This window comes from Nesoenas mayeri (genome assembly GCF_963082525.1).
Source record: "Nesoenas mayeri genome assembly, chromosome: 5".
NCBI classification, from domain to species: Eukaryota; Metazoa; Chordata; class Aves; order Columbiformes; family Columbidae; genus Nesoenas; species Nesoenas mayeri.
The window spans coordinates 25,171,111-25,198,061 of record NC_137548.1 but is presented as its reverse complement, the minus strand read 5'-3'; the positions used below and the strand labels follow the sequence as shown (position 1 = coordinate 25,198,061).

The 26,951-nt window shown below is 39.9% G+C and overlaps 1 protein-coding gene across 1 annotated transcript in view; it reads left to right on the top strand.

Annotated features, from left to right (window-relative positions):
- The window catches only part of TTLL5 (tubulin tyrosine ligase like 5), a gene marked incomplete at both ends in the record, with an annotated part of 133,025 nt that overhangs the window by 43,275 nt on the left and 62,799 nt on the right, over window positions 1-26,951 (top strand). Inside the window, 11 exons of the mRNA XM_080346263.1 lie at window positions 325-387; window positions 1,312-1,350; window positions 2,256-2,401; window positions 3,396-3,687; window positions 7,698-7,818; window positions 9,523-9,669; window positions 11,914-12,014; window positions 16,097-16,230; window positions 16,890-17,000; window positions 17,382-17,792; window positions 19,265-19,455. Coding sequence (XP_080202389.1) covers window positions 325-387; window positions 1,312-1,350; window positions 2,256-2,401; window positions 3,396-3,687; window positions 7,698-7,818; window positions 9,523-9,669; window positions 11,914-12,014; window positions 16,097-16,230; window positions 16,890-17,000; window positions 17,382-17,792; window positions 19,265-19,455 — 1,756 coding nt within the window. The remainder of the gene's footprint in view (window positions 1-324; window positions 388-1,311; window positions 1,351-2,255; window positions 2,402-3,395; window positions 3,688-7,697; window positions 7,819-9,522; window positions 9,670-11,913; window positions 12,015-16,096; window positions 16,231-16,889; window positions 17,001-17,381; window positions 17,793-19,264; window positions 19,456-26,951) is intronic.

Sequence of the window (26,951 nt, the reverse complement as noted above, 5' to 3'; positions counted from 1 at the left end):
TTGCTGCTATCTGCTTTTACATCCTAGAGCTACGTGTACTGTATATGCTGTCATTAGGCCATAAACACAATATAGAACTCATCCTGTGAGTGATACTATATTATGCTTTTCTTTTTCTTTTTTTTCCAGTCTGTAATGTTTCTTTGTGTCTCTTGCCTCACCAGGAACTTCAGCTGAGAAGTGATAGCTCTCCTCCTTTCCTCTTTTCTGTTATGGTACAGCATATTGTCTCAATCCACTTCTGGGATGTTTTTTATAGAACACTTATTTCTGCGCTATGCTGTGTTTCATTGTGTTGATATATCCTGTATTTTGTTTTTCTAGATCCTTTTTAGAGCACAGGACATCAATGAACTACATGCTGGCTACACGCCTGTTTCAGGACAGGTAGAAAGCTTTTCTGTTTGGGAGGGAGGCAAAGGGCGTGAAGAGCATGAGAAGGATTGATTCCTCCCTTATCCAATGTTACAAACACCAGTCTTTGATTTACAGGGGTGGCAACAGTTGTGTCTCTTCTCTAGTGTGTCAGTGATTGTGGAGGTTTCTCAGATTTTTACGTTGCCTTTCTGAATCCAAGGGCAAAAAGGACAATACACAAAAGGCGTGGGAATCATTAGAGTAAAAAGATGAGTATAGACGTGAAAAACCTTCAAGCACCAGGGTTCTCTATGAAGGGATTATAGATGGTCCTTGCTTACCTTTTATTTCAGATTTTAAATCACATTAGAGCTTGTCCTCATGCAAAGTAAACACTGATATTTACTCCAGAGGTTTAGTATCCCTGTCTCTTGGCCTGTGCAATCATGATTTGATGCCTCTTTTTCTGGTTTGTGCTTGTGTGCAAATCAGTTTGTACTACTAGCTGAACTTGTATTGAGAGCTGTGCGCAGTGTCTTTCACTATGTGTTTAACACCCTCCCTTCTCAACTGTTTTTCTTATCCAAATGTAAGATTCACCATAAAGTAACTACAGAGTAAGGATAAGGTTGATGACTGAGGTGACAGAAGCTCTTCCTACATCAGCACTGTACGATATTTTTTTTTCTGCTGTGTACTTTGATGGGTGTGTCTAGAGGGTAGCTCCAAATGCCGCTCCAATTTAAGCCAGACAGATGGGAGCATCAGTTGTAAAACAGCTGCTCAGATTTCTTCTTTTGAAGCCTTTTTTTTTTTTTTCTCCTTTAAGATAAAACTCTCAAGGAATTTTGTAAAATTGACCTTTTCATTGTACATGTGAAAGACTTCAGAGGCTTTTTAATGCAATCAGTGATTCAGAATGGAAGGTAATATTTGCCATTTTTCCCTTTTTAGGGGCAAGATGAAAAGAGACTTCATCACTGAGAAATCCCGGTAAATGGCTTTTTTTGGTAGGATTTATTCTAAACTTAGATTTCCACAGCTTCATCTTCCAAGTCCTGGGCCAACACCTTTTCTAGCCAAAATCCATTGAACTAATTTTAGAAAAATACAGTAAGCAAAGAATATCATGGCCTGCGGAGGGCTTAAGTTTTGTTGGATTGGACTTTAAAATTGCTTCTATTGGGCTTTCCTACCATATTGATAAACCTCATCTCACTGAGCTATCTCAAAAGATCCTGTAATGCATGAGGGTTTTGGACTTCGTATGCCCATATATTCATTTTGCTAGATCTAAAAGATAAATGGAGCAACGGGAGTTTTCTGTGCATGTTCCCACTTATATCATAAAGAGTACTTTGCCTGATCTATGTGCACTGGCAGAAAGTTGTTCTGTTTGTCTCCCTAAGGAATCTGACAGGGTTCCTTTTCCCTTGGTTCAGGCAGAACTTGTAAAAGGGTTGTCATGTTTCACTTATGTTGAAATTCTTATCTCTGACTGAACAATAAAGAACAAGCTGTCTACATAAAATATTCAGAAGACTGGATCAGGTCCATGTGCTCTCTTCCCACTCAACTCTATTGTTTTGAACTCTTGCAGTTCAGTTTTCCCTATTAATTGTGCCTTGAGCTGCTGCATGATGGACAGATGCTGCTCAGTCATGAGCATGATAAGTGCATCTTGGGGCTTTGAGATATGATGTTCTGTAAAGTACTTGCAAGACTCCTTTCAAACTTTTGTGGGGCTTTTCATAGACTAAAGTTAGACTGATCGTAAATATTTCTTCCCTGTGTCAGAAAGAGTGTTTATTGAAGGAATTGAATCTACTAAGTCTCTTGTATGATCAGGAGAGAAGCATAAAGAGAGACTGAGGATATCTCTGTATTATGTTTCCCAGAGCAGGCTTTAATGAAAGGCTGGAGATGAGACCAGAAGCTGTAGATTCTCATGTTCTCTTTTATGAGAGAAAACTTGTTTCGCTGGAGTTACGGAAGCGCCGTCGATGTCATGGCAAGGCCAGAGCAGCACGGACAAGACCATCAGGTATGCATGGCTAGGGTCTTAGATGAGCAGCTAGTCACAAAAAAGTGAGCAAGGACTTTTTAATTTGAAATGTGTGTGAAAGGGGTTGTTCTGGCCTTTGTAGTCCCTAAAGGGATTCACAGGTTAAAGTTAATAGTTTTAATTTCAAGTGTTAATAGTTTTTACTTCATTTCCCTTCTGAGCTTCCTGCCTTCTTAGTGTCTAGAATTTCATTCTTATCATTCCACATCCCCACGTGTATGACTAAAGATGATCAATATTCTCTTGAAGATGAGCTAGTGGTTGCATTTTGGGTACAAGAATTCAGCAGTATTTGTGCCTTTATAGTCCTCCAGCTTTACAGAGAAAGATGGAAACGTGACCTTCCAGAATGGTTCTCGTACACAGCAGTGTGGAAAGAGAGAAATCCTTCTTATCCAAGCTGATGTGGGAAAAACTTAAAAGGGTACAGAGGTGAATGATCCTCACAAGTGGCTGTTCCTGAAGTCATTATCTAAACTTTTTCTAGTAGCTGTATGATGCTGCCTGTGATGGGAGATACTGTACATTATAAAATGATTTTTGGTGCTATGTTAAGATATATGATCTGTATTGGCAAATACGGTAATTTACATTTCATATCTTTGTATTTTTATGACACACAAAAATACAAAAAATGAGTATATATGTAAAGTATGAGTGTATATATGTCAATATATATATAAGAATTAGGATAAAATATAGGAGAATGCCTTTTTTCCCATTTGTGAACTCAAAATAAGGATCTTAGTCTGTCTTCTCTGATATTGGAGGAAAATGGGCTTCTCAACTCTTTGATACACAAGCAGAAAGAATAATAAAGAGCAGCAGTACTTAAGATGCTATTCTAAAATGGTGGTGTTCTATCCTTCTAGCAGAAAAGAGTTTAGAAATTAACCAACAGGTATCAATAGCAGGACAGTCTTCCCCACTTCTTTTTTTGTAACCAGCATAGGTGATTTCTCTTCTCCTGCAGGGACATCAGAACCAACAAAGCTGTCCGTCAAGTCAGGCACAGAAGACGAGGAGGAAGAGGGGGTGGATGAAGATAAAGATGAAGAGCTAGATAGAAACGTTGGCACTCCTTCGGATGCCCAGGTGAAAAGCAAGCCAGAGCTCTCTGACTTGGTGAATACTACCTGTAAGGAGAAGTTGCCAAAAAAACTTGACAAGAAAACTGGAGATGGAGGAGAATCTTTTCTTCAAAAAGCAGACTCAGAATCTCCATTTAACTTGCTGCACATTCTTCAAGAGCATGGAAACCTGAGGTGAGAGATTTCTACATATTGCCTTGAGTTTTGACAGCATCTAATATTGATTAAAATGCGGAGGATGTACACTTAGTGCCACATTGTGAATGAGTATGAGGAAATAAGAGGACCCTAGAGAAAGGGGCCTAGATTTTTGTCTGATTGTGGCTGCCTTAACAACTGGTTGGCACAGAAGGGAGATTATTGCACAGACTGACAGTTTACCTGAATGCCCAACCTGTTGTATCAGTACAAAGCATAAGCCATGGTTTCAGTTGCTCTTCTTTAATCTGGTGATATAAGCCATTCTTTGGTCTACTCAGGCTTCTGACATGCCTTTCTATCTTAATGCAGGATGCCTGCTATTGAATTCTAAAATTCATCTTTTCATTCTTCACATTTTCAGATAGGTGGGTATAAATATATGTTAAACTATCCAAGAAAAGTTAGCAGGAATACCCCAGTGCTGCTTCTTCATAAAATTAGTTTTCTCATTTTTGTACTTTTATTTTTGGTGTTAGAATTTTTACCTCTACTACTGATCTCTGCTCGAGATCATCACCTCCTGAGCAAGACAAGAAGTCATTTGAGAATGACAAGTTATTGAAACATCTCATCGACTGCTGTTGAGTATGACAGTGTGGAGCAGAGTATGTTCTGATGCAGGCTCTGTTGCTTGAAAAAAAAGGAGAGGTACTGGAGGAGATTGTATAAAATAACACCAACCATGGTCCTACTAGGTGTTTAGAAGCTTGATCCTCCCCTTAAATGTGCATAGTAAAACTGTCTATTTGCAGATGGACAGACAGGAAGGGCAAAAAGGAAGCGTGGCCACGTATATTTGTGTAGGAGGTTCTTACATCTTCTAGATAAGGAGCATTATGCTGTGAAAAATGTCCAAAGGTAGAGAAAATAATTGTTACTTGTTGCTTTCTTGGTTTAGTTTCTGAGAGGGTTTATGAATTCTCGAATGGATTTGAGGATTGTTCTAAAGTCTTCTTGTGGGAAGGACATTTGCTGTTATGACAGGAAAATACTGAAACCTGTTTTGAGGATGAACATAGCAATGCTGTCATCTACTTATATATAGAACTAACTCCTTCCAAGAACATAAGCTCTGTGTGGTGTTCCTGGCAGAACCTTACTCAGCACCCAGTAGCATTGGGATTCCCCACAGAAGTGTGTAAGGCTTGTGGTGACCTCACGCTCCAGGATTGTGCTGGGCTTGGCCCCATCTGATCTGTCTGATGAAAGCTTTGCTAGTGGGGGTCAACAGGCAGAAGAGCTGAAGTAATGAAATTTTCATCCAAAAGAAAGCAGACTTGTTACAGTCACTTCTTGTAAGTGGCAGGACTTTACTCTGTCTCCTTTTGTTGGCCTGGTGAGGCAATCCTCTGCCTTCCACACATTGGGTGTTGCTGGTGAAGAGATGGCAGTTGAATGAAACATGTTGCCCCAACTCTACCATTTCCAGGGAAGTAAAAAAGGGAGCTACTTGTTCCTGCATTTAAGGCCTCAGGTTTCAATATTCCACACACCGGAGCAGAGGCAGTGTTATACAAGGACCTTCTTCAGTTTCCCGTTTTTAAATCACAAAAGTACCAAGTGCAGGTAAATAATTGTATTGCTGTGCTGATATATTGATAATGGAGGATCCTTAGTTCCTACCAGCACAAACCTTGAACTCCTGTTCATGAGATGTTTCAGTTACAGCTAAAAAAAACCCTGCAGCCCTAGAGAGCCCTCAGGGGAAAGCCTTTTCTGATGGATGGTGGCCTCATGCTCCAGGATTGTGCTGGGTGGCCTGAGTAGTATTTCTTAGTCAGGATTCAGAGTGTTATCCTGATGTTCCACAGATATGGGAAGAGAAGGTAGATGTGGTGACTAGCAGCATCCACAGCTCAGAGGTGTTCCAAGGCCTGCTGTGCATTCTGGAGTTCACTGGAAGACAGGAATTGTAATCAGGTGTTTTTGTCATGTTTCAGTCACTGCAGTATTGGTACAGCTATCCACAGAGGATGTTAGTTCAACACTCCTGTGAACTCAGCATTTGCTTAGCCCCTCTTTGCCTGTCATGGTCTTCCAGAAGCATCAAAAGCTAATGATTAAGCAGATGCATGGATACTTTTAGTGTATTTTATTTAAATATAAACTTCAATTCGTATCTAAATTGATGCATTGATCTGAGAGTGCTACTATGTACACTATAAGAGTGTTCATGAAATCTACAGACATATAAAATTGGAAGACTAAATTTCTGGACTGACTTTTTAATAAGTTTTCAGGGACTCGTACATGGAGGCTGGTTTTAATAATCAATTCAAGAATGACACAAAATGTAGAAATGTACTAATGAAATTTGCTGATGGAAAAGACCTGAGAGTTATTGAAATTAGAAAATAGTAGTATAGTAAACATGGGAAGAGCTGGATGACCTTGAGGATAGGAATAATATAACTAGGGTGAAATTCAGTAGCACAAAGTACATTCTTTTAAGAACTAATCCTTTACAGCAGAAATTCTATTAGCCAGGTGTTCATCAACTGGAAATTAATTATAAGGAAAAATATCTTGCATGCTTGTTGATCACAGGAGGTTTGTGAAGCTCTAGCTCATGCATGCATGAAAATGCCAAATGTGGTCTAGCGTTTATCACATGAGATACTTCTGGGATATCATTGCATTATTGTATACAGTTGCTGTCACTCCTGTTCATGGAAGCTAAATTGTGACTGCAGCAGGTGGAGATGAGCTGCTAGTCTCATCCTGTCACCAGTATGGTTGCTTTGTTAGAAGACGCTGGAAGATGTAGATAGTTCACCCTAGTAGAATTAAAACTATGAAAGGATGTAATTGCTGTTAATAAATAAATTGAAAGTAGGAGACCCATCAAGAATGAAATTACTTAACATACAGGATGATGTTGGGAAAAGAAAAAGCAAATATAAACTGCTCATGAGTCAAGCTAGGCTGGGTAGTAAAAAGAATTCTTCTAGTTATTAGAGCAGTAAGTTCTGGAATAACATTGGAGAGTAATGGGTTGAAAACTCTAGTTTGTTTTAAGGTGAAACTTGATAGTTTTATAGAAGAGATTAGGACAATGCCTGTGATGGAAGGGGAATCTGTCACTGACACTAAAGCCCATCTGCTTCTACATCCTTATGAAAAGGCGAAATCATGCTTGGTAATTCAAGGGACAGCTTGTAGCAACTATGGGGAAAAAATAAGAGGAATAGTGGAGACTGGGAGAGCAGAATGTTGGAGGATAAGGTTTAGGCCGAGATTGCAATGAACAGAATTAGGCAAAGCTTTCAGCAATTTCACTCGCAGCAGATGCACATGCTAAAGTGACTACTATTGTGAGGGAATAAGAGGCAATGTGTCCCTCCCAGTCCTTTCCTCAGTTCATGCTCACAGCTTCCCAACATATTCAGCCAGTTGCACAGCAGATTTTGCTGATGTTCTTTCATTCTTAAGTGCTGCCTTGCTTAGTGAAATTTGGCATGTCCTCAGGCCAGCAGAGGAAGAGCTCACTTTCATAGATAAAATTATTTCATTTCCAATGGGAATTGCAGGGCCTTTGTTATAACTCTGGCGCTAGTACCAAGCCCTTTATTTATTTTATGGTCTGTTGTTGTGGTGTTCAAAATGCTTGTGAAGATGGAGGCCCAAGAGAGCCTAGAATTTGGTTTAAAAATACAGAGTTTTGCTGATGTTCATGTTATTGTCTTTTGGAGGAGAGGAGCTAAGTCTGTGCAAAGGCAAGAAGAGCATTCCATTTTTAGAGATGATCTTACAGAGCATCTGCTGCCTTTTGTATCTTCTGCAAGATGTACCCCATCTTGGCAAATTGAAGGTCTCCTTGAAAATACTAGTGGAGTGAAGGGGTCCTCCTTCCTTTGGGCTTCAACATTTGTGCATCTAGGAGGTCCTTGCCGGCTGTACTTTTGTCCGTAAGCTGTGCCTGGCTGCTGTAACTCTTCCCATTGCTATTCTGAAGAAAGCTGACTGATTCTTTTGGTCCACAGCAAAGTGCAAGCTCGCAGGGCTTTCTCTGCCTATCTACAGCATGTTCAGTCACGACTGATGAAGGAGGCTGGTGACCAGATCCAGAATCCTGCCTGGGCTGCCAAAGAGGATGAGCAAATGGTAAGAAGCTTTATGCTGGCCAGACTGAGAAGCCATGCTGACATCCACCTTGGTAATTTTGAGGTCAGTTCTCATCCTTGGAAGAACTGTAGTCCAACTGAGATGATAGTTGTCTGTCTTTGGTTGGACTTGATGATCTTAAGGGTCTCTTCCAACAAAAATGATTCCGTGATCTTTGTCCAGATGCCAGTGCTATATTTTTAATATACAGACAAGGATGGACTGCTGGCTGACATCTGAGTTGCTATAAGAGTAGACAGATCTTCGTGACCAGAATGTGGTTGACATTCAAGCTGCTCAGATCTTTCACTGGTTCTCCTTAACTGATCTCTGAGCTTACCTGCTTTTGAGTTCTTATGCCTAAGATTCTTTAAGATTACTTGGCCGTAACCAGTTTCTGCTGCATTAAACAAAGCATTTATCTACTCAAATAGAGCAGGTACGCAGTTAAGCTTTGTCTCCTGTGTACAGTTTTACTCCTTGCAGGCATCTGGTTTAGGAATCTTCCTTGCATTCTAGATAGGGGGAAAAAAAGTGAAAGCCACTGAGGAGAGAAAATTAATTTCTAGCATAGGTGTTGAATTTTTGTGATGAATTTTTCGAGGCAGTATTTTAAGTCCCTATGTTTGATGTATATACATTTTTAAAGGGTGCAGCAAGCCTAGATCCCCTCACAAGCCTTCCTAAAAGAGCTTCGTACAGTAGGCTCTTGAGCTTTCTGCAAATCCAAATGTATTCTTGCTGAATGCATGTTGCAGGGAAACAGCCAGTGTAGTTCAGAGATAAAATTGTGTGTCAAGAATAATCAGTCGACTCAGTGGAAAATGTTACCCTTGCTCTTTCCAAGTAGAAATTAAAACTGGCTTTTTGAGAGTCACTTTGTCTGCTGTACTGTGAAAAACAATGTTTAAAATAACAGATCAAACCAGCCTGGAGTAATGGCAGTGAGAGGCGAGCTGTGAAATCCAATAGTTTGGCTGTGAGGCTGCTCATTTGTGCATTAGCAGAGCTCCTAACCAAAAGCAAATCAGAGGGGAGACAGAAGAGGGTTCAAAACACCCACAGGATTCAGCTCGCCTTAGGATTTGCCTTGCCATACGTTTCCCCCACCAGAAGTCAAACAGACATGGTGGGGGATTGGAATTACATGGCTGTAGATGTAGTCATCTGTTGCTGTGGAGAGGCTGTGGCAACACTATCCATATATGAAAAGTGATGAAATGGGACTATGTCACCATAGTGGAGATATCTGGCCAAGATCACCTTCCCTGTGATAGCGTTGAGAAGGCTTTACACCAGTATGCTTCATCACAGGCCTTCTTTAACACATTACAGGTTGTTTTTTGGAAATGTTCTCCTAAAGTATTGGACTTGACAGGTTATTCTGTGTTGTTGCTGCTTTTTGCTGCCTTTTTTTTTTCTTCACCTGCCATGCTTTTCAGACAAACACTCTTCAAGTGTTCCCAGTTCTGACCCACCTCAGGAAAGGCTCACCATCATTCTTCTCCCCCCAACTTGGATTTGTATGGCTACATTTAAAATGCACATAGCAGAATGCTTTTGTTTGCCAGTTATCTGTTAGTTTTCTCAGGACAGTCTGTTTAGTTCTTGCCAGCCATTAGCTGCTGTAGTACCTCTGTTCTCTTCTCCCCACGTCTCGCAGTTGGGTTGGTCCATTGTTAACTCCATCTCTCTTGCTTGCAGGAGCTTGTGGTACGCTTTCTGAAGCGAGCTGCTAGCAATTTTCAGCAGTCTTTGAGGATGCTGCTCCCCAGCCGTCATTTAGGACTAAATGATCGTCGTCGTATCCTGGCTCAGCAGCTGGGCGAGTTCATAATCTGGTATAACAAGGTGACTAATCATTTCTCAGTTCTTCTTCTGGTAACTCTTTTCATTTCTGTTTGCTTCTTCTAAAGTATCTCCTGCTGGCTGTTTTTTTAAAGGGTCTGTTCTGTAGTTTGCATGGTCTGTTTACAATTGCATGTCCAGTAATTGTAGCTTGTCTGCTCAAATTGTCAGACAACAGTATTACTACATATACATAAAGTCCAGTAATCATGTGCATTAACTTTAAAAGACGTGTTGAAATGAAGTGGGATTTAAGTGGCAGTTTGCTTCCTCTTTGGCTTGTCTTTGAGTCTAGTGCCTTGTAATGCCTCTTCCCATTTCTCCCTATTTTTATGACACTTCTCTAGAGATTATTTTTTATATAGAACCATATGAAATATATATTTTACTATTTGTATGGTACAGGGAGACACTGCTACCTCTCTGTAGTATAGGACTCTGCATCCTCAGTGATAAGGAAAAGCAGGTCCTAATTTAAATAATTTCCACCTCTTTAGATGCAGAAGATACTGCTCTTAGCATAGTGGTTTCATGCTAATGCTTATTTTGTAAGAACAGTTTCCACTTTCCTTTGCCCCCTGGCATTTCTTTAGTGTTAGAACTGGAGCAGTTTAAATTTTGCTTTCAGAGATGGCTGTGCACAGAGGCCTCCAAGCTCCTACTCATTAGCAGAGGATGTTCTCCTTTGCTACCTTGTCAGCACTGACATCTGGTAACTTGATCTGTCAAAGTGAGGGCTGGTATTGAACCAAATCTGTTCCAGGGAGTGCCTTCTACGCCTAATGCTCACTGAATTACTGTGTTAGGAGTAACCACAAAACACTCGGGTGGCTCTGTGGTTAGTGAAGAATGCAGCTGCTTTGGATATAATTTCCACTCAAATTATATTCAAACCATCAGGATTTTCTGCTAACTCTCAAGTAAATTCACAAAATAAAGCTGTGTAACTGGTAATAAATCAGTGCATAAACATATTTTCTCAGTTAAAACAAGTGAGAACAGATCACTTGAGATTTTAAGATGTACATGTTTAAGCCATCGAGAGACTCTTAGGCTATAAGGTTTTTTTGGTGTCTGATTCCAACATACAGACTTCTTTCACTGACTTTTAACTTCAGATTTAGTAGAGGCTTCATGCTAGCTGTTATGTATCATCTTCTGTAATGACACACAAGAAAAAAATACTGCCTTCAGCAAGTTAGGTGAAACATATGGCATGTTGTCCAGACTTCTACTTAAGTAGTGAAGGGTAGAAACGTGTTCCAGAGTGGCTGTTCCCTCCTGTTGAAATGTCTTTCAAAAGACGTATCTAAACCTTTCATCATGGGAATGCTTGGAGTACCAGTAGGAAGCAATGAAGTGGAGGTCAAGTCTGGTCAGGTAAAGCTTGTATGCTGGTATTGGTATTTCAGACACACCTACAGAGTTTTTTTAATTAGCAAAAATGTTTGTATCAATACAGCCCCAAGTTCTACTGATACAAAATAAGTAATTTATGTCTGAGAGCTTGCTCCTATTCTCACACACAAAGACTTACAGTCTTTTGTTCAGTATATTTTAGTATATAAATGCATATTTGCCACAGACTGTATTGCTTTACTTCCTTTGCTTTTGCTAAAGCAGTATGATTTTGGTATGTAGATAAGCTCTTGGCAGTTTACTGCATGACAAGAGAAATTAATTGAAGAGTAGAGCTCCTAGTTTACAGTAGGAAATGTGGGTGCCTTCGGCAGACCTCGTTGATTGAGTTTCTTTAAGATAATTTTGTATTTTTGTCCACCTTTCTTCCTGAATAGCTACTTTTGGGACAGATGCTTAAATAAAAGCTATTTTGAGGAATTCTCTATTTCTGACAAAAACAGCAAAAGTAGAAATGGGACCTAGTAGTATCTGTAAAGACTTTTTTTCCTCCCCTCCCTACTTCTTTCTGTCCCAGCAAAGAGTATATTTGGAGGAGCAGCACATATTTGTAAAGACTAAATCTCCTCTCAGCAAATCAGTGACAGTAATTTTATGCCAGGTGGAGGAATGAGGAGTTCAGTGTATCCTTAGCATGCTGTCTCTGGAGGTCTCTATATTTATCCACTCTATTGCACTTAGTGAAATATCTACAATTTGACTCTTTGGAGTTGATATTCTTTTTTCTTAGCTCCCATGAAATTGTTTTTTGTGTTCCCTGAGTTGTAGCTATGCCATGGAACAGAAAGTAACTACATAGAGACACTTCCTGATATTGCTTATTAACAGGAAACAGAGCAGATGGTTCAGAAGCAATCAAAGAAGAAACAGGAAGAGGAGGAGGAAGGAGTGAATCCTGAAGGTTTCCAGAAATTTATTACTGGAGCAAGGTAGGAATGGATCTTATTTCCTTTGTTAAAGGATCTCCCAGCTCTAAAGGTGATGGAATTGTCCTAAAGATAATCTAATTGATCCAAAGGCCTCTTGATACCTTTGTTGACCATAGCTGCTGCTCTTGCTGGGTGACAGAGAACTTGTCTTTTCTCATTTCTTCCTTCCAGCAGCCAAACACTTGGAAGCATATGCATCTGGCACATAGAGAAGGACATACAGTAGGTGTTCTGACCATTGTGTAGGTTTCCAAAGTACAGCAGTGGTTGCCCTGGTTTGTGTAAATTTCAAACTGGTGCTGGTGAACGAATTGTCTTCTTTCCTGGGATGCTAGAGTCAAGGTGGCAGTACTTTGGAAGGAGAATGAAACTAGAGCTGCTGCTCAGATGGCCTTGAGCTGCTGTGGTTGAACAGGTGTTTTGCCTCTGGTTCTCAAGTTTCTGCTCTCCAGTAACCAATGTCTTGCTTGCTGCCTCTCATGCTTGCTGCCTCTCTTCAGGAACTCCCCAGGTTTGGACTTCCTGAGATGAGGAGGGAGTTTAACGCCCTGTCTTCATCCTAGCTGCTTATTTGGCTTTCTAAGGCAGTTCAGTGCAAGCAGTTACTTTCAGAATGAAAAGACAGCATTTTCTAACTGTGCATGCTCTGAAATTTTTCTGCCTTAAACTTACAACGGTCTGGTAGGAAATGTATTTTGAAAATAGGTAAGTAGTGTTTATGGCCTGTAGCACTGTGTGGAAAACAATGGTATTATAGCTGTCTGGCTATGGAGAGGTCTGAAATTATTCAGTGAACTGGAATACTGGAATTCTGTCCTCAAAGTCTTAGATTCTTGAGCACAAAACCAAATACCTTTTGATGCCTATATTTGACTCATATATGACATGCCTATATGGGCAAGGACCCCTTTCAGTAACTCAGCAGGTAGAGGTCACCTTCACTAGTAATGCCCTTCTGTCTTCTCTGGGAAGGTTGACAGTCACTGCTTATTTTTCATGATCATTTACAAAACTGTTCTTTCTTTTTCTCTGTTTTGATAACACTCTTATTGACTGACAAGAAGCAGGTGATAGCTGAGGCTTCTTAACTAAGTTCAGGAGGCTTTACAATCTCTTCTGATGTTACATTGTCATGAAAACAATGACCTTTACAATTTGCTAATATAATTGATTAAGTCAATACTGGAACAGATTTACAGGCTCCAAGAAAAATCTCACTGTTTTTCAGATAGTTCTATAGAAGAATGATAAGATGTCTGACTGCCAGATACCTTAGCATCTACTGCTGTCACTAGAAATGCAAATTACGTGGGCCCACAGCATGCTTGTGGTTCTCTGACATCTCTGGCTGTAAAATGACTGTTGCCTCCTTGGGCAGGTCATTTTGCTTTTTGCTGGAAATGCTGAGAGCTGTCTGTTTGGGGCAGAACTGCATACTTTCCTATTTCCATGTTATTGGCTACCATGCCATCCTGGCCTGATGCATAGTCTAGGCTGGGGCTGGTGATTTTTTTGCTGGATCACCTGCCGGAGTGATAAAGAACAGCAAAAGCCAGTTTGCCAATGATCAGACAATTTCTAGTGATCTTTATGCTTCTTATGAAGTACCACTTATGTTTGAAACCCCTGATATCTGACACTACTTTGTGCTGTGCTTAAAGCTTAAATCAGTGAGCTAGTCATTTGGAGCCAAGCAAAGGAGATAGATTTCCACTTTGAGTGTGTGTTCTGCAGTACAGTGAATGCAGCACTGGAGAAAATGAGTAACAAATTTTGCCACTTAATAATTGGGATTGTCTCATTGACTCTGATGTCGCATGGATGGCTTTGTGTTTAGTTAAACACATCCTACAGCCATTGCTCCTAAACATCCTCAGTGAAATGTAAAAGTATATACTTATGCTGGTAAATTTACTTAAAGCACCTTTTCACCCAAAATTTTTCATTCTCTACACCTCTGTTCTCATTGGTTTGGGAGAAAAGGTGAACTTTGCAGCATGCCCTGAAGGTGCAAGCTCCAATGGGATCAGCTTTAGACATTGGTTTTACCAAAGCTCAGGCTAACTAAGACAAATACAAGTTTGATATGTAAAGGACATTTTGAAGGGCTATAACTGCTTTGACTATGCAAATTTATATTCGTGTAGTAGGTTTTCTTGTAGTGTTACTGACAGTATACTTCTTACTTTTGGTGTTTGCTCTGACATATATCCACTCACTGATCCTGAGGCAACACTGAAATGCAAAAGGAAAGCATATGGGATTATCAGATACCAAAACAATTAGAATTACAGCTTGCACAAGCTCTAATATGAATGGCCAAGTAACTGATACTGTTTTGGGACCATGAGATGATTAGGACATAGAATCACAGAATGGTTGGGGTTGGAAGGGACCCCTGGAGATAATCTAGTCCAACCCACCTGCTAAAGCAGGTGCACCTAGATTGTACAGGCATGTGTCCAGGCAGGTCTTGAATGTCTCCAGAGGAGGAGACTCCACAACCTCTCTGGGCAGCTTGTTCCAGTGCTCTGGCACCCTCAAGTAAAGAAGTTTCTCCTCATACTCAGATGAAACTTCCTATGCTTCAGTCTGTTCCTGTTGCCCGTCATCCTATCGTTGGCACCACTGAAAGCAGTCTGGTCCCATCCTCTTGACACCCACCCTTAAGATATTTATAAACATTGATGAGATCCCCTCTCAGCCTTCTCTTCTCCAGGCTGAACAGACCCAGCTCTCTGTCTCTCCATATAAGAAAGGTGTTCTAGGCCCCTAATCACCATCATAGTCCTCTGCTGCACTCCTTCCAGCAATTCCTTGTCCTTTTTCAACTGGGGAGCCCAGAACTGGATGCAGGACTCCAGATGTGGCCTCACCAGGGCAGAGTAGAGGGGGAGGAGAACCTCCCTGGGCCTGCTGGTCACACTTTTCCCAATGCACCCCAGGATATCGTTGCCTTTCTTGATCACAAGGGCACATTGTGGACTCATGTTCAACCTATTGTCAGCGAGAACTCCCAAGTCCTTCTCTGCCATGCTGTTTTCCAGAAGGTCCACTCCTAACCTGTCCTGGTGCCTGGGTTATTCCTCCCCAGATGCAGGACCCTACACTTACCCTTGTTGAACTTTATTAGGTTCTTCTCTGCCCAGTCCTCCAGCCTGTCCAGGTCTCACTGAACAGCAGCACAGCTTTCTGCTGTGTCAACCCTTCCTTCCAGTTTGGTACCATCAGCAAACTATCTGTGGGTGCGCTCCATCATTGATGAACAGGTTGAACAAGACTGCACCTAACACTGACCCCTGGGGAACCTCACTAACTACAGGCCTCCAACCAGACTCTTCACTATTGATCACAACCTTCTGAGCTCTGCCATCCAGCCAGTTCATGATCCATCTCACTGTGCGTTTATCCAGCCTGCACATCCTGAGCTTGCCTATGAGGATGTTGTGAGAGATGGTGTCAAAAGCCTTGCTGAAGTCAAGGTAGACAACATCCTCATTGGGGCAATTAAACTCTCTTATTGTAAAGAAAATGTGAAACGTATTCAAATTTTGAGATTCACAAAATATTGACTGTTCTGTTTGTTTGTCCTGCAGTTTTGGCTAATTAACAAGCTCTTCCCTTCTCTTTCCTCTTCTCTTCCCACTGCTGAATTGAAACTATTGATGATGACTCTCAAACACAGACTGAGCTGAGTTCTCTGATGAACAAGATAGCTGCCTGTTTTAGAGAATACCCGGAGAAGATTCACAAATGTAGCTGTGAACTGAATCTCTTCTGTTGAGCTGATCTCAGAAATATGTTTGGACTTTTCACTTGCTCTTTATTTATCCTGGGAAGACTCCTAAATGCCTTGAACTTTCTACTGCATAAAAAAAGGGCATTTCAGTGGGAATCTCAGGTTTAACCAAGGCATGTTTATTTCCTTCTGTTCTTACCCTACAGAACTGAGCAAAACATTAGCTTGCCTGGCCCCACCTTTTTTTCCTTCAGTCTCTCTATCATTTCTTGTCTTTGATTGTTACATGAACTGAGAAAAGCTTAGAATCCTCACTTATGTCCATTCTTCTTTGTTATTGTAGTGAAAATGACCTGGTGAAAGTGCTGACATGTTACACACGCAAAAATAAGTCAGCAAGTGTCTTCCTAGGAACAAACTCCACAAGCACAAAACCCAGCAACACCAGTAAGCAGTTAGAGAAACAGCCTCAAGGGGGTAAGTGTTGCAGTTCTGAGATGATGATACTGGGGCAAATCCAGTTTAACCTCAGTCTATGGAAAGAGAACAACCCCCTCCAGAATCCAGAATGTTATTCAGTTTTCTTGAGGTTTCATATATATATATATATATATATATATATATATATATATATATATATAAAATTTAACTAAATATATTTATATAGACTAGTGTAACTGCACTCCTGCTACCCTTGCCTGAAGTGAAATAGTATCAATCTGGAGTAGCATTCATAAGGAACTAGATAAGGTGTCTCATGACTAAAGATGAGTGTGTGCAAACTGAAGGCACTGAGATTTGAAATGAACAGAGAATCCCAAAATCAAAGTAAGGGATGAGAGAAATCCAGGCCCATTAAATTGTGCTGCCTACAGTGAGCATACCCATTGGAGGGCAGACTCCATATACTTGAGCCTAATTAAGTGTTCCATGGAAGAAAGTGCCATGCCAGCCATACATATCTAGTAGTCCATGCTACTGTACATGACAGCACAATTGTGATCAATAGAGTCGCATGGTCTACAGTAAATATTAGCAAGAAAGTGCATTGTAACAAAGTTTAAATGTTGCAGTCCTGTTCTAATGATGTCACAGTTTACATTGATCTAATTTCTAACTCCTTGATTTGGTTATAGAGCAACTTGAGATGGTGAAAAAAAAAGGTGATCAGCCCAAAAGTTCAGATGTGGATCTGCCTGCAGAAGGAGCATTAAAAGGCTATAAACCCAAAGAAGTTAAACCAACCTGTAAGTGAACTGGCTTAAATCATCACAAAGAAAAAATACTGAATGCATACGCTGTTTTTAATACTGTTTATACACAGGTTGTAACCTTTGAATTCAAATTGAGGGATTCAAATGCCCAATTTTGGGAAAGGTTCTACAGGTTTTTCTTTTAAACCCAAGATAAGATACTATTGAGTGAGCAGTATGAAAGAATTAGCTGCTCTTCTGTGGGGGAAGCTCTTGAAAGAGGATATTCATCATGTAGAGGCTCTTCTTGTCTTTGCTGGTAGATGAGGTCATTTTGACTTCAGTGTGTCTGAGTAGAGACATCTTTGGTGTACTGATATTTTCTGAGGGACCTGAAAGCACCTTTTTCTCAGTGTGCTCGTTATCTTTGTGTAGTTTCAGGAGGACCCACCTTCTCCTTAAATGCTGAAGTGAAATTACATCGTTGTGACCCTCCTGGTGCTTCTTCCTCTATTTCTGGTGCCACGTTGCAGAGAAGTACCGGTTCCTGGATAACAGCTCAGCCTGCGGCTTCTGAAAATTCGCAGTTGCCTGGTCACCATTCCTTGCCAGCTCCTCCAGTTGGTCCCAGGCTGATTCAGTCCCAATCTCTGCCACCCTCCTTGCAGAGTACAGCTCCTGACAGCTCTTTGGCCTTCACAAACCCAGTGTCCAGTGGGGCTTCTGGCTTTACGGGGTTACATCGTTGTCATTCTGGTAGCTACACCATTGGCCCATTCTCGTCTTTTCAGAGAGCTGCTCAGGTCTACAGCCAAAGATTGTCCAGACCATCCTCTGCAAAAGTAGGTGAGTGTTCTGGGATGCATAATAACCTGTTAGTTCGGTATAGAATTGTATAATTTCTGGTCTGGACTAGGTACAAATTTTACACTTCTGTTATTATGAGTCTTGTTGAATGGTGCTATATTTCTCATGGAAAGGATAAGTACAGGAAGCAGCCCTTGTTTAACAAAGATGCCCTTTTATTGAACAGGGAATCATAGAATCATTTAGGTTGGAAAAGACCATTAAGATGCATTGAGTCCAACCGTTAACCACTGCCAAGTCCACCACTAAACCATGTCCCTAAGCACTGTCTCTACATATCTTTTAAATACCTCCAGAGATGGTGACTCAACCACTTCCCTGGGCACCCTGCTCCAATGCCTGACAACCCTTTTGGTGAAGAAATTTTTCCTAATATTCCATCTAAACCTCTCCTGATGCAACTTGAGGCCATTTCCTGTTGTCCTATTGCTTGTTACTTGGGAGAAGAGACCAACACCTTCCATGCTACAACCTCCTTTCAGGTAGTTGTAGACAGCAAGAAGGTCTCCCTTAGCCTCAAACTTTGAAGTCAGCCTTTGAACTTGTTCAAAAAGAGCTGGGAAATGAAGTATTATATATTTTCATATGATTGTATTACTAATCTCTTGTTTATCTTCAGTGATTTTTAAAGTAGTTTTTGTTAGCAGAGGACCTGTCTCAGTTTGTGTGCTGTTCTCAGTTCTGTACTGTTCTGTTCCTTTAATGGAACCTCATATTTGTTAAATACTTAAAGGTGTGTTAAGACCTCCAAAAAAAGAAAGATTTGAGTGAATCATTACTGTATCTCGTTCTCTAGAACCTTTCAGCATTGCCATATCCAAGACTATCTTAAAAACAAGACCTCTCATTTACCATGCTAGAGTAGAACATAGTTGAACAATGCAACTTCAGAGTATAAGGAATCTGAAGGGTAGATGAAAATGTAGGAATTTATAAATGCAGACTGTAATCTATTACGAAAGTTTTGGGAACCACACACAGGCTAAGAGCTGTGGTCCTGATAAAATATATATTTTTGTTAATGGTGGTATACATTTGCTTTAGGTTATACGTCAGGGTCAGCACATGTTCACTACAGTTGCTGTATATATATTGATACTACAGTTGCCTTATATATATAGACAACCTTTCTAGCATTGAAATCTGACTTCCCAACTGAGTAGTGTATTCAAAGGGATTTTTTTTTTTTTAAGCAAAAACATTACAGATTTAACGTAGGTAACAGCAACCAATATTCTCTAGAATTGTTTGCCATTACATACATTATGATAAAGAGAATATGAGTTTGGCATTGACAAAAGCTCACATAGGCAATACCCATGTAGAACGGAAGGCTGTCTTCTCCCTAGAATCTGCATAAAATATAATACCTGCTTTATATCTCTGTGATAAGCGGGCTGAGAGAGTCTGGCGTACCGCTCACTAAGCATATCCAAATGTTTGTTTGGTAGGTTCATGCCACTGCAGTCCAAGTGGGCAGCGTGTGGGCTCAGCCAGGACTCACAAAGATGCAGAAGATACTTCTTCCAAGGGCAAACATTACAGCCACAGTATGGTAGCAGCAGAACTGCAGCATCTGGCAGAAAAACACGCAGCTTGTCAGTATTCCCCACCAAGCCACATCAGTCTCCTTACACGGCAGGTATGTAAGCAGTAAAGCCAGAGACCCTGTGACAAGAGATTAGTCTGTCACAGGCTTCTGTGTCAGCACTGGACTGGTATGAGGTGTGCTGGAAATCTCATAAAAATTTATTTTTGTCATATTGCTGTTTTCAAGTGTTTACAGCAACAAGAATTTTTATTTTTTATGAGATTACAAGAACATTGCTAAGGTGCTTTTATAGAAGAAAGCAAGACTGGGCAGAGGATTAGAAAATGTTATGAAACACCAAATGGTCTTATTAAACATAAAACCCAAGCCTTGTCAGATTTGTGCTTCCATGAGACTTGCTTCCTCATTCCTCCAGTGTGCCATCACAGTGCTGGGAATGGAAGTTGTCACAATAGGTTCTGATGTAAATTCTGTATTCTGATAGCATTGTAATGACATACTGAAGTATTTACTATTATGGGATATGATTATCCTTTTGCTAAACATGGTGGTATAGATCAAATTTACATTGGCTTCTGGTGGAATTCCACTTAGTTTCGTATTTCTTTTTGAGTTATGTCCTAAATGTTTACACAGATAGTAATTTTTCTTCTTTATAATACACTATAGTTGTGGTCATCAAAGGTGTTCAAGCTGGACACTTCTCAGTTAATGAAGCTGCCAACTGGAGGTTCTCCAGGATAGACACTTTGCCTTGGAAATTAGTTTTTCCCCTCCTTGCTAGGGCCAAACTGTCTGAGTATCTTCCCTCTGATACTTTGATTCTGGAATTACTGGTTTAAAAGTGGTGTTTTGTTAAGTTTTCTGAGGCATGCTTAATAGGTGAAATAACTGCTGCTATTTGCTTCTTTTTGCTTCTTTCAATTTTATTGTTATGTCTGGATTTTGAATATCTGGTTAGGTGATTGGCAATATGTCTTTTTCAGAAGATGGGGTGCATTTGTAACTCTAGGAAGCTGAATACAATTTTGGACCCTTCTAAATTCAGTTCAGGGTTTTGATGCAGTTGCAGAACTAACACAGGCACTCTGATCTTTGCAGATAGGTCATGAACTTTAAAGGATAAGTCACAAAAACAAAGCACCTTCTTGTTGATGGACTCAGCAAAGAATGTGAGCACTGAATACACCTGTGATGCTGAGGCCTGATCTTGTGTCAGGCCAGACCCTACTTAAATAATTCGATCTTTCAAAGCCTGAAATGGTTTGGGGAACATCAGGAGAAGCTTATTTGCTTGTCCAGTAACATTCAGAGCTGTCAGTCTGGTTTTCTTATTGAAATCAGAATTCAGCTTTTTGAAGCTAAACTTTGTCAGTAAAACTGTTAAAAAAAAAAATGTGTTAGTGAAACATCTTCATTCAGGAAATGCTGATTAGTTATAAGCTAAATGTAGGATGGAAACTGCCTCCCTGGATAAAAATTAGTATCTAAACAACTGTTGGGGGAAAATTGAAATGCATCTATTTCATTCTAGTCTTTTCAGAAAAGAATTTTTAAAAATAAATTCTTAGACTTTCTCCCTAAATTCACTTAATTTCCCACGCAGCTGCAACTGCTGTGGTTTCTTAGGTCTGTCAAGATAATGCAAGTTGTCCTCTCGGTGCCATTTATATAGCTATTAGATGATTTTAAAACTTATGTATTCCAACCATAGCTACTTTCTGCTAGTTAAATTTGAAAGTACAGAAGAGGGAATGCAGACGGGAATTCACAAAGGTCTACATGGGAAGGGCTGTGCAGCTTCCTGAGCGTGGCTGTGCAGGGGGACAGAGGAGCACACTGGTGATTGTGTGGTGGTGTCTGACAGCTGTTTAGCCACCTGTCTGTCAGTTGGTGTAAGTATGCTGCAGTCTGAAAGTGCCCATGAAGTGCGGTGGTGACTCTGGAAATGTGCTGGTTGTGGTAAATGTCTGCATTGCTTTTTGCATCTGGGTTCTCCCAAGATATTTCCCCACAGAAGAGGTGAGAAATGTATAGGAGAATGAAGGTGCCAATTCCCTTTTTTCTGACAAGCAAACAATAAAGACTTCAGCTCCTGGCATGCAATGTAGATTTTTTGAGTGACCTTGATATATTTTGTATTCGGCTACACAGTGTATGTACAGGCTTTGCTTCTGTAGTGAAATATAGAAACACGGGTTGGGTTGTGTCTTAGTGGTTTCTGTCATTAGGAAAAAGATCCATGTGGAAAGGGATTCACAAGTCAATGAAAAGTTTAGAACCGGAGCTCTGACAATGAATTTCTTTTGTGAGCCTGTGTCCATTCAGTTGTAGACATCTGCTCTCTACTGTGATTCTAGAGGTCATATTTCTACAATAATCCCTTTGGAGATGAAATATGAAGCTTGCTTAATATGAAAATTTGGATGGTTTAGTTGAGGACAGCTTTTCTTTTAAGGCAATCTGATTCTTCAGTACTGATTTTATGGCATATGGTAATTTCTCAGCTGAGACTATTATTTTAATCATGCCTGAAACGGTGATGTTTTGAAAGGTTCAGATGTAAATTTAAGGCCCAAAAGAACATGGCTAAAGCATACTGCTACTACTTGTGCCTTTTTTTTTTCCTTGGACAAATTCTGCTCTTCCGTCATCTAAGAATAATTCTAATAATAATAATTATTATTATTATTATTTAATCCACCATGGCTTTTAAAGCCTGTCTTGCAACACAGATCAAGGATTTTAGTTCTGTGGGCAGACAAGACTGCTGTGACAATGAAGGGTAACAAGAGGTACCAGGCAGCATAGAATAAAGGAGTAATAGTCTGGCAGCAAGTGCCTGTGTAGGCAAAACTGGAGGAGCCAAGCAAGGGTTGGGCTCATTTTTGAGGGACCTGGAATCACCTGTTGTTGAACTACTGGGTATTGATGTGGATTTGAAGCAGGGGGATGTAATGAATAAGAGAAGTTCAGGCATTACGGAGTAGGCTGGCAGTTTGGAAAGTGATTTGCAGAAGGGTAGATATCAGTGAAGGTATTAGGGAGTGCTGTGTGGTTATAGATTTGGGCAGACAAGGATTTGGTCTGAGCCAGGAGTGGGGAAGATGGGTGCAGAAGGGTAGATGAAAATGTGGGAGAGGATTTAGTAAACAGCTGGAGAGAAGTGAGAAGTGAAAAAAAATTGATATGGGTTGAAAGCAGGAAAGACTTGAGATGGGAGTGTTTGGGGACTCTCCTTTGGGAAGGAGAAGTGAGTAACTGGAAACTGAGAGACGGTTTGAGATAAGGCTTTGTATGAGTGTGATTTAGTTAAACAGGGCACTATTTTCCTGTGCGTTTCTAGACAGGAAACGGAATTGTTCTTTTCCCCCTTTTCACTCCTCTGTTTAAGATACTTAAAACATAAAAGTCCATTTAAAGTAAAAGCATTCTAAAATAAATTTGCATGAAAACAACCTTGGAAGAGAACATGACTTACCCAAGTAATACAAATAGTAAAATTGTTTAAAGCTGCCTCAGAACCTCTGAGTTAGCCTACCTTGTTGGAAAGTACCTGACTCTTATGAAAGGGACTTGATATTTGGATTTAATTAAGTTTAATGGCAAGATTAGGACTACTGATTTGGAGGGGGTGTGTGAAAGAGAGACTTTAGAAAATACTGCTCTTGCTGTGGACTGTGTTTCTTTTCCAAAGGCACAAGCTTCTGCGTGAGAGTTGGATGTCTTTGTCTGTGCCTTGTTTCCTTGTGTTGTGCCCAGCTGTGTCTTGAGGGCGGGGGTACTCTGAATACATTACCTCCTTCCAAGAGCAGCTGGGAAGCTTATTTTCCATTCCCATTCTTGTGAGAACTGCTTCTGGTATCTGTGTACTAGTGTGGGTCTCCGGGGTTCCCAGGAATGCAGCCTCAACAGCTGTGCTTGGAATGATGTTGCCATTCTGGTTGGGAGTCCACCTCTGTCCCTCTCCAGTCCCTGCTGTTCTTCACTGTTTTGTACTCATGTTCAAAGCACCTCTTTCACATTTTCTCCCTTACACTCTTGTATTCTGCCCTCTGTATTAAATCAGCCTGATTTATCAAGGCTAATTGGCTGCTGAATGCCAATGTTCAAAGGGAAAATTTTAAGTGTAAGTATACGGCAAGCTTTGAACAAGATATTTAAAATCTGTCATCTTAAGAAAACAAGATTTTTGTGATTACATCAGCTTTCTGTCTTGCCAATCCTCTCCATTCACTTCTGAAACACCAGATGGGAACTTCACAGTGATAGTCATAAAGTGAGCAGTTCTTATAATATGGAATGTGGAGATGGTAGCAATGTAAAGCCTTACTGATGTGCGATTTCATTCCCTTGTACAGTTAGTTTTCAGTCCTTACACACTGTATCATGAAGTGTGAGAGAACATGTTGCCTTTTGTTAATTTGTATTTTTGAAAAATTTTTTTTGCTATATCATATAAAATTTCATCAGTGCATCTTCGTGCTTGGAAGATGGAGAAAACAAGGATGCCTTCACAGGGCTATACAGTAGAAATATTGATCTAGAACCCATAAGAATCATTACTTAATCCCCTGCATCACTCTGTGATGCTTTACTGCCCAGCTGCAGCAATGAGAGAGAGGTTAATGGAGAGAAAAGAGGGGCAGCGTTGTTCTATCTTAGACTAGAAAAGGAGCAGCTGTTTGGATAACTTCTGTAACTGTCTTTAATGATAAGTGCAGGACAGATGTTGCCTTAAGGACACATTGGAGTATGACAGTCTCAGGTTATGAAAGATAAATATTCAGCATTACACATCAATAAATACAGTGAAGCTGCTGAGAGAAATCTTTATTTTTTTATTACACCTGTTAACAATGAATGTTAGTTTTTCCTTCTCAGGAATTCTAGTCCATTTTATTTACTTAAAAACACAGATTTACAATATTTTTGTGATTATATAAAATCTAATAATAAAGCTGATTTTGAGGTTTTGACAAACAGTGAGAGTTAAATACTTCTCTCCATAACATTTCTCTCAAATGCTGCCTGATTTTTGCAGTAGTCACCATCTAACTAAAATATTCCACAGTATCCAAAAATAACAAGGTGTTCCACTAGCTACCTAATATGTTTGGGAGCAAGCAACATGGAGATCTCTATGGAAAATGTGTGCCTTTGAGGATTCAGCTTTAAACTGATAAGTTCATGGCTGAGTAGGATAATATGGATGTATCTGAGCTCAGAAGGTCATAAGAAAACACGAGAGAGCCTCTGTCCAAATTCCCCAAGTTTCAACTAAATTAGTCTTGAAGATAGTAGGTTCTTATCTGTTTCTTGAAAAATGTTAAGTGCATAGAAGTGCAAGGCCCATGAGATTGTTTCAGTTGAGAGCTTAAGTGGAGTTCAGTGTTTCCGTTCTGTTTGGACTGCTGCCTCGCTGGTCAGAATGCGTATAGTAAATAGCAGTGAACAGGCTTCTAATCTGGAACTAGCTGCAACATGGGCTGCTTCTTGCATGTAAGCTGGGGGGACATAGAGAAGGGAGATCTTGATGATATCACAGGGAGCAGACTTGTGAATGGTGTGGTTATTGGCCAGAGGGACATGCAGGGGTGCCACAGGAAATCAGATTTCCTTAAATATGTTGTTGAGAGATTAATTTATTAATTCATTGGAGATAAAGTCTTTCCTTTGCATTATTTTTCACTACAGTAGATACAGAGGAGATACATTTTCTTTCCAGGTAATGAAGTTGAGCTCCTAGGAGAAAAAAATAGGCAAAAAATGTTTTGTGAGACTTCTATGGCTGGATGGTATACATTTAGGAGTTCAGAAACACAAGAGTGAAGTGACAAAGTTCCTACTGAAAGGTGTGGTCAGTGGTAAAGCTGGTATAGAGGACAGAAAGGCAACAAATGTGCTTATCTGTAATAAGGGCCCTAAAGTTCCCTGTTCCTACCTTTATACAGTCCTAAAATTACATTCAGCCCTTTGAAGGCAACTGCAAGGCTGATGTGGCCCCTGGTGAAAATGAGTTTGACACCCCTGCTGTAGATTAAAGCAGTGAGTCTTGATCCACTGGCAGATATATATTAAGTTGAAATCAAAATGGAATTTTGATTCACCCAGATAAACATAATTCAGACAAAAAAACAAAACAAAACACCCAATCCATGTCTTGATCTATTAGAATTATTTGAACTGAGAAAAATAGCATCGAGTGGAACTAGTTCTTCTTGTTCAAACTTAAAAAAAAGTTTTTGACAAGCTTTCAGCAAGGACTGTTAAGTAAGGCAGGTATCTGCGGGGTGAGAAGTAAAGTTTTGTTGTAGATACAAACCAGACAGAGAAAAAAAATAAAATTAAATTAAAAAATTACTAGCCAGGTTGCAGTACAGCAAGAGTGTAACTGAGAATGTAGAATACAGAATGCACATGATGGAATGTGAAGGTAAAGATTCGAAAGGAAGAGGTTCATGGTTCTGTGATAATGACTGCATATTATTACCTAAAGAATGGATATAAAAGCAGGTTATTGCAAGGTAATAGGGGGTGTGAATTTACAGTAGATTAACTACTCTGTAGTGTTCATCCGTGTAGAACATGTGCTTGTGCAGCTCATGTTTACCACATGAGGTAACTTGTTACCTTCAGTATAATGTGGGCTACAAGTGTCCAGATGTTCAATTGCTGTGAAGCTACGTGTGTGCTGTAAACTTAAACTTGAGCCTGTCTCCTGGTAATTTGTCAGTACATCTGTATTCTCTTGATTATTATGAGAAAAGCTAAGAGAACTTTAACAACTGCATTAATTGGGCAAGACATTGGCAGATGAAGTTCAGTGTTTACAAATAATTGGTTACATGACAAGCAGTAATTTTCACCACTTAAAGTAATAAGCTTTGAATTAATCAGAAAATGAATGTTTTCTGGAAAGTTTAGTGGAAATACCTGTTCTAAGTCAAGCAGTAAAGGCAAAACCAAAAATTATTAGCATGTTTAAGGAACACGATAGGAAATAGTACGTAATTGTGTAGGCATTGATTAGACGTCATCCCTTGAAACACTGCTTTCAGTTCTGGTTGCCATTTCTAAAGGGAATTCAGGAAAAAAACCTGGGATTTGCAGATGACTGACTACAACAATTATCTGCAAAATGCATTTTTAATAAGAAAGTGAAAATATTAAGTTTACTTGTTTAGAGAGCAGATACATATGAAGGAATTAAACAGACCAGTGAATGCCAAGGTAAATAAAGTTCATTTTATTCATGTTTCTCATAATAAGAAGGGGATATTCAGTTTAGTAGGAAGACATCAGAGTAAAAACTAATAAGTGAATAGTTATTGTCACAGAATATACTTACCTTCTGAAACTTCCTGCAACAAAATATCATTAAGGCAGAAATCTTAACAGGCCATAGTTACCTGAGACAGATTTTGCAAATTTTTGATCATTTTGCAAATTATAGATCCCTAGATTTTAACATACAGAAATAACAAATTAATTTTCCTTATCAATAAGATGTTTCAGTTAGATGCATGGAAATTTTTTCTATCTTCCACAATATGCCAGGCAGTATAGCGAGTGTGCTGGGCCAT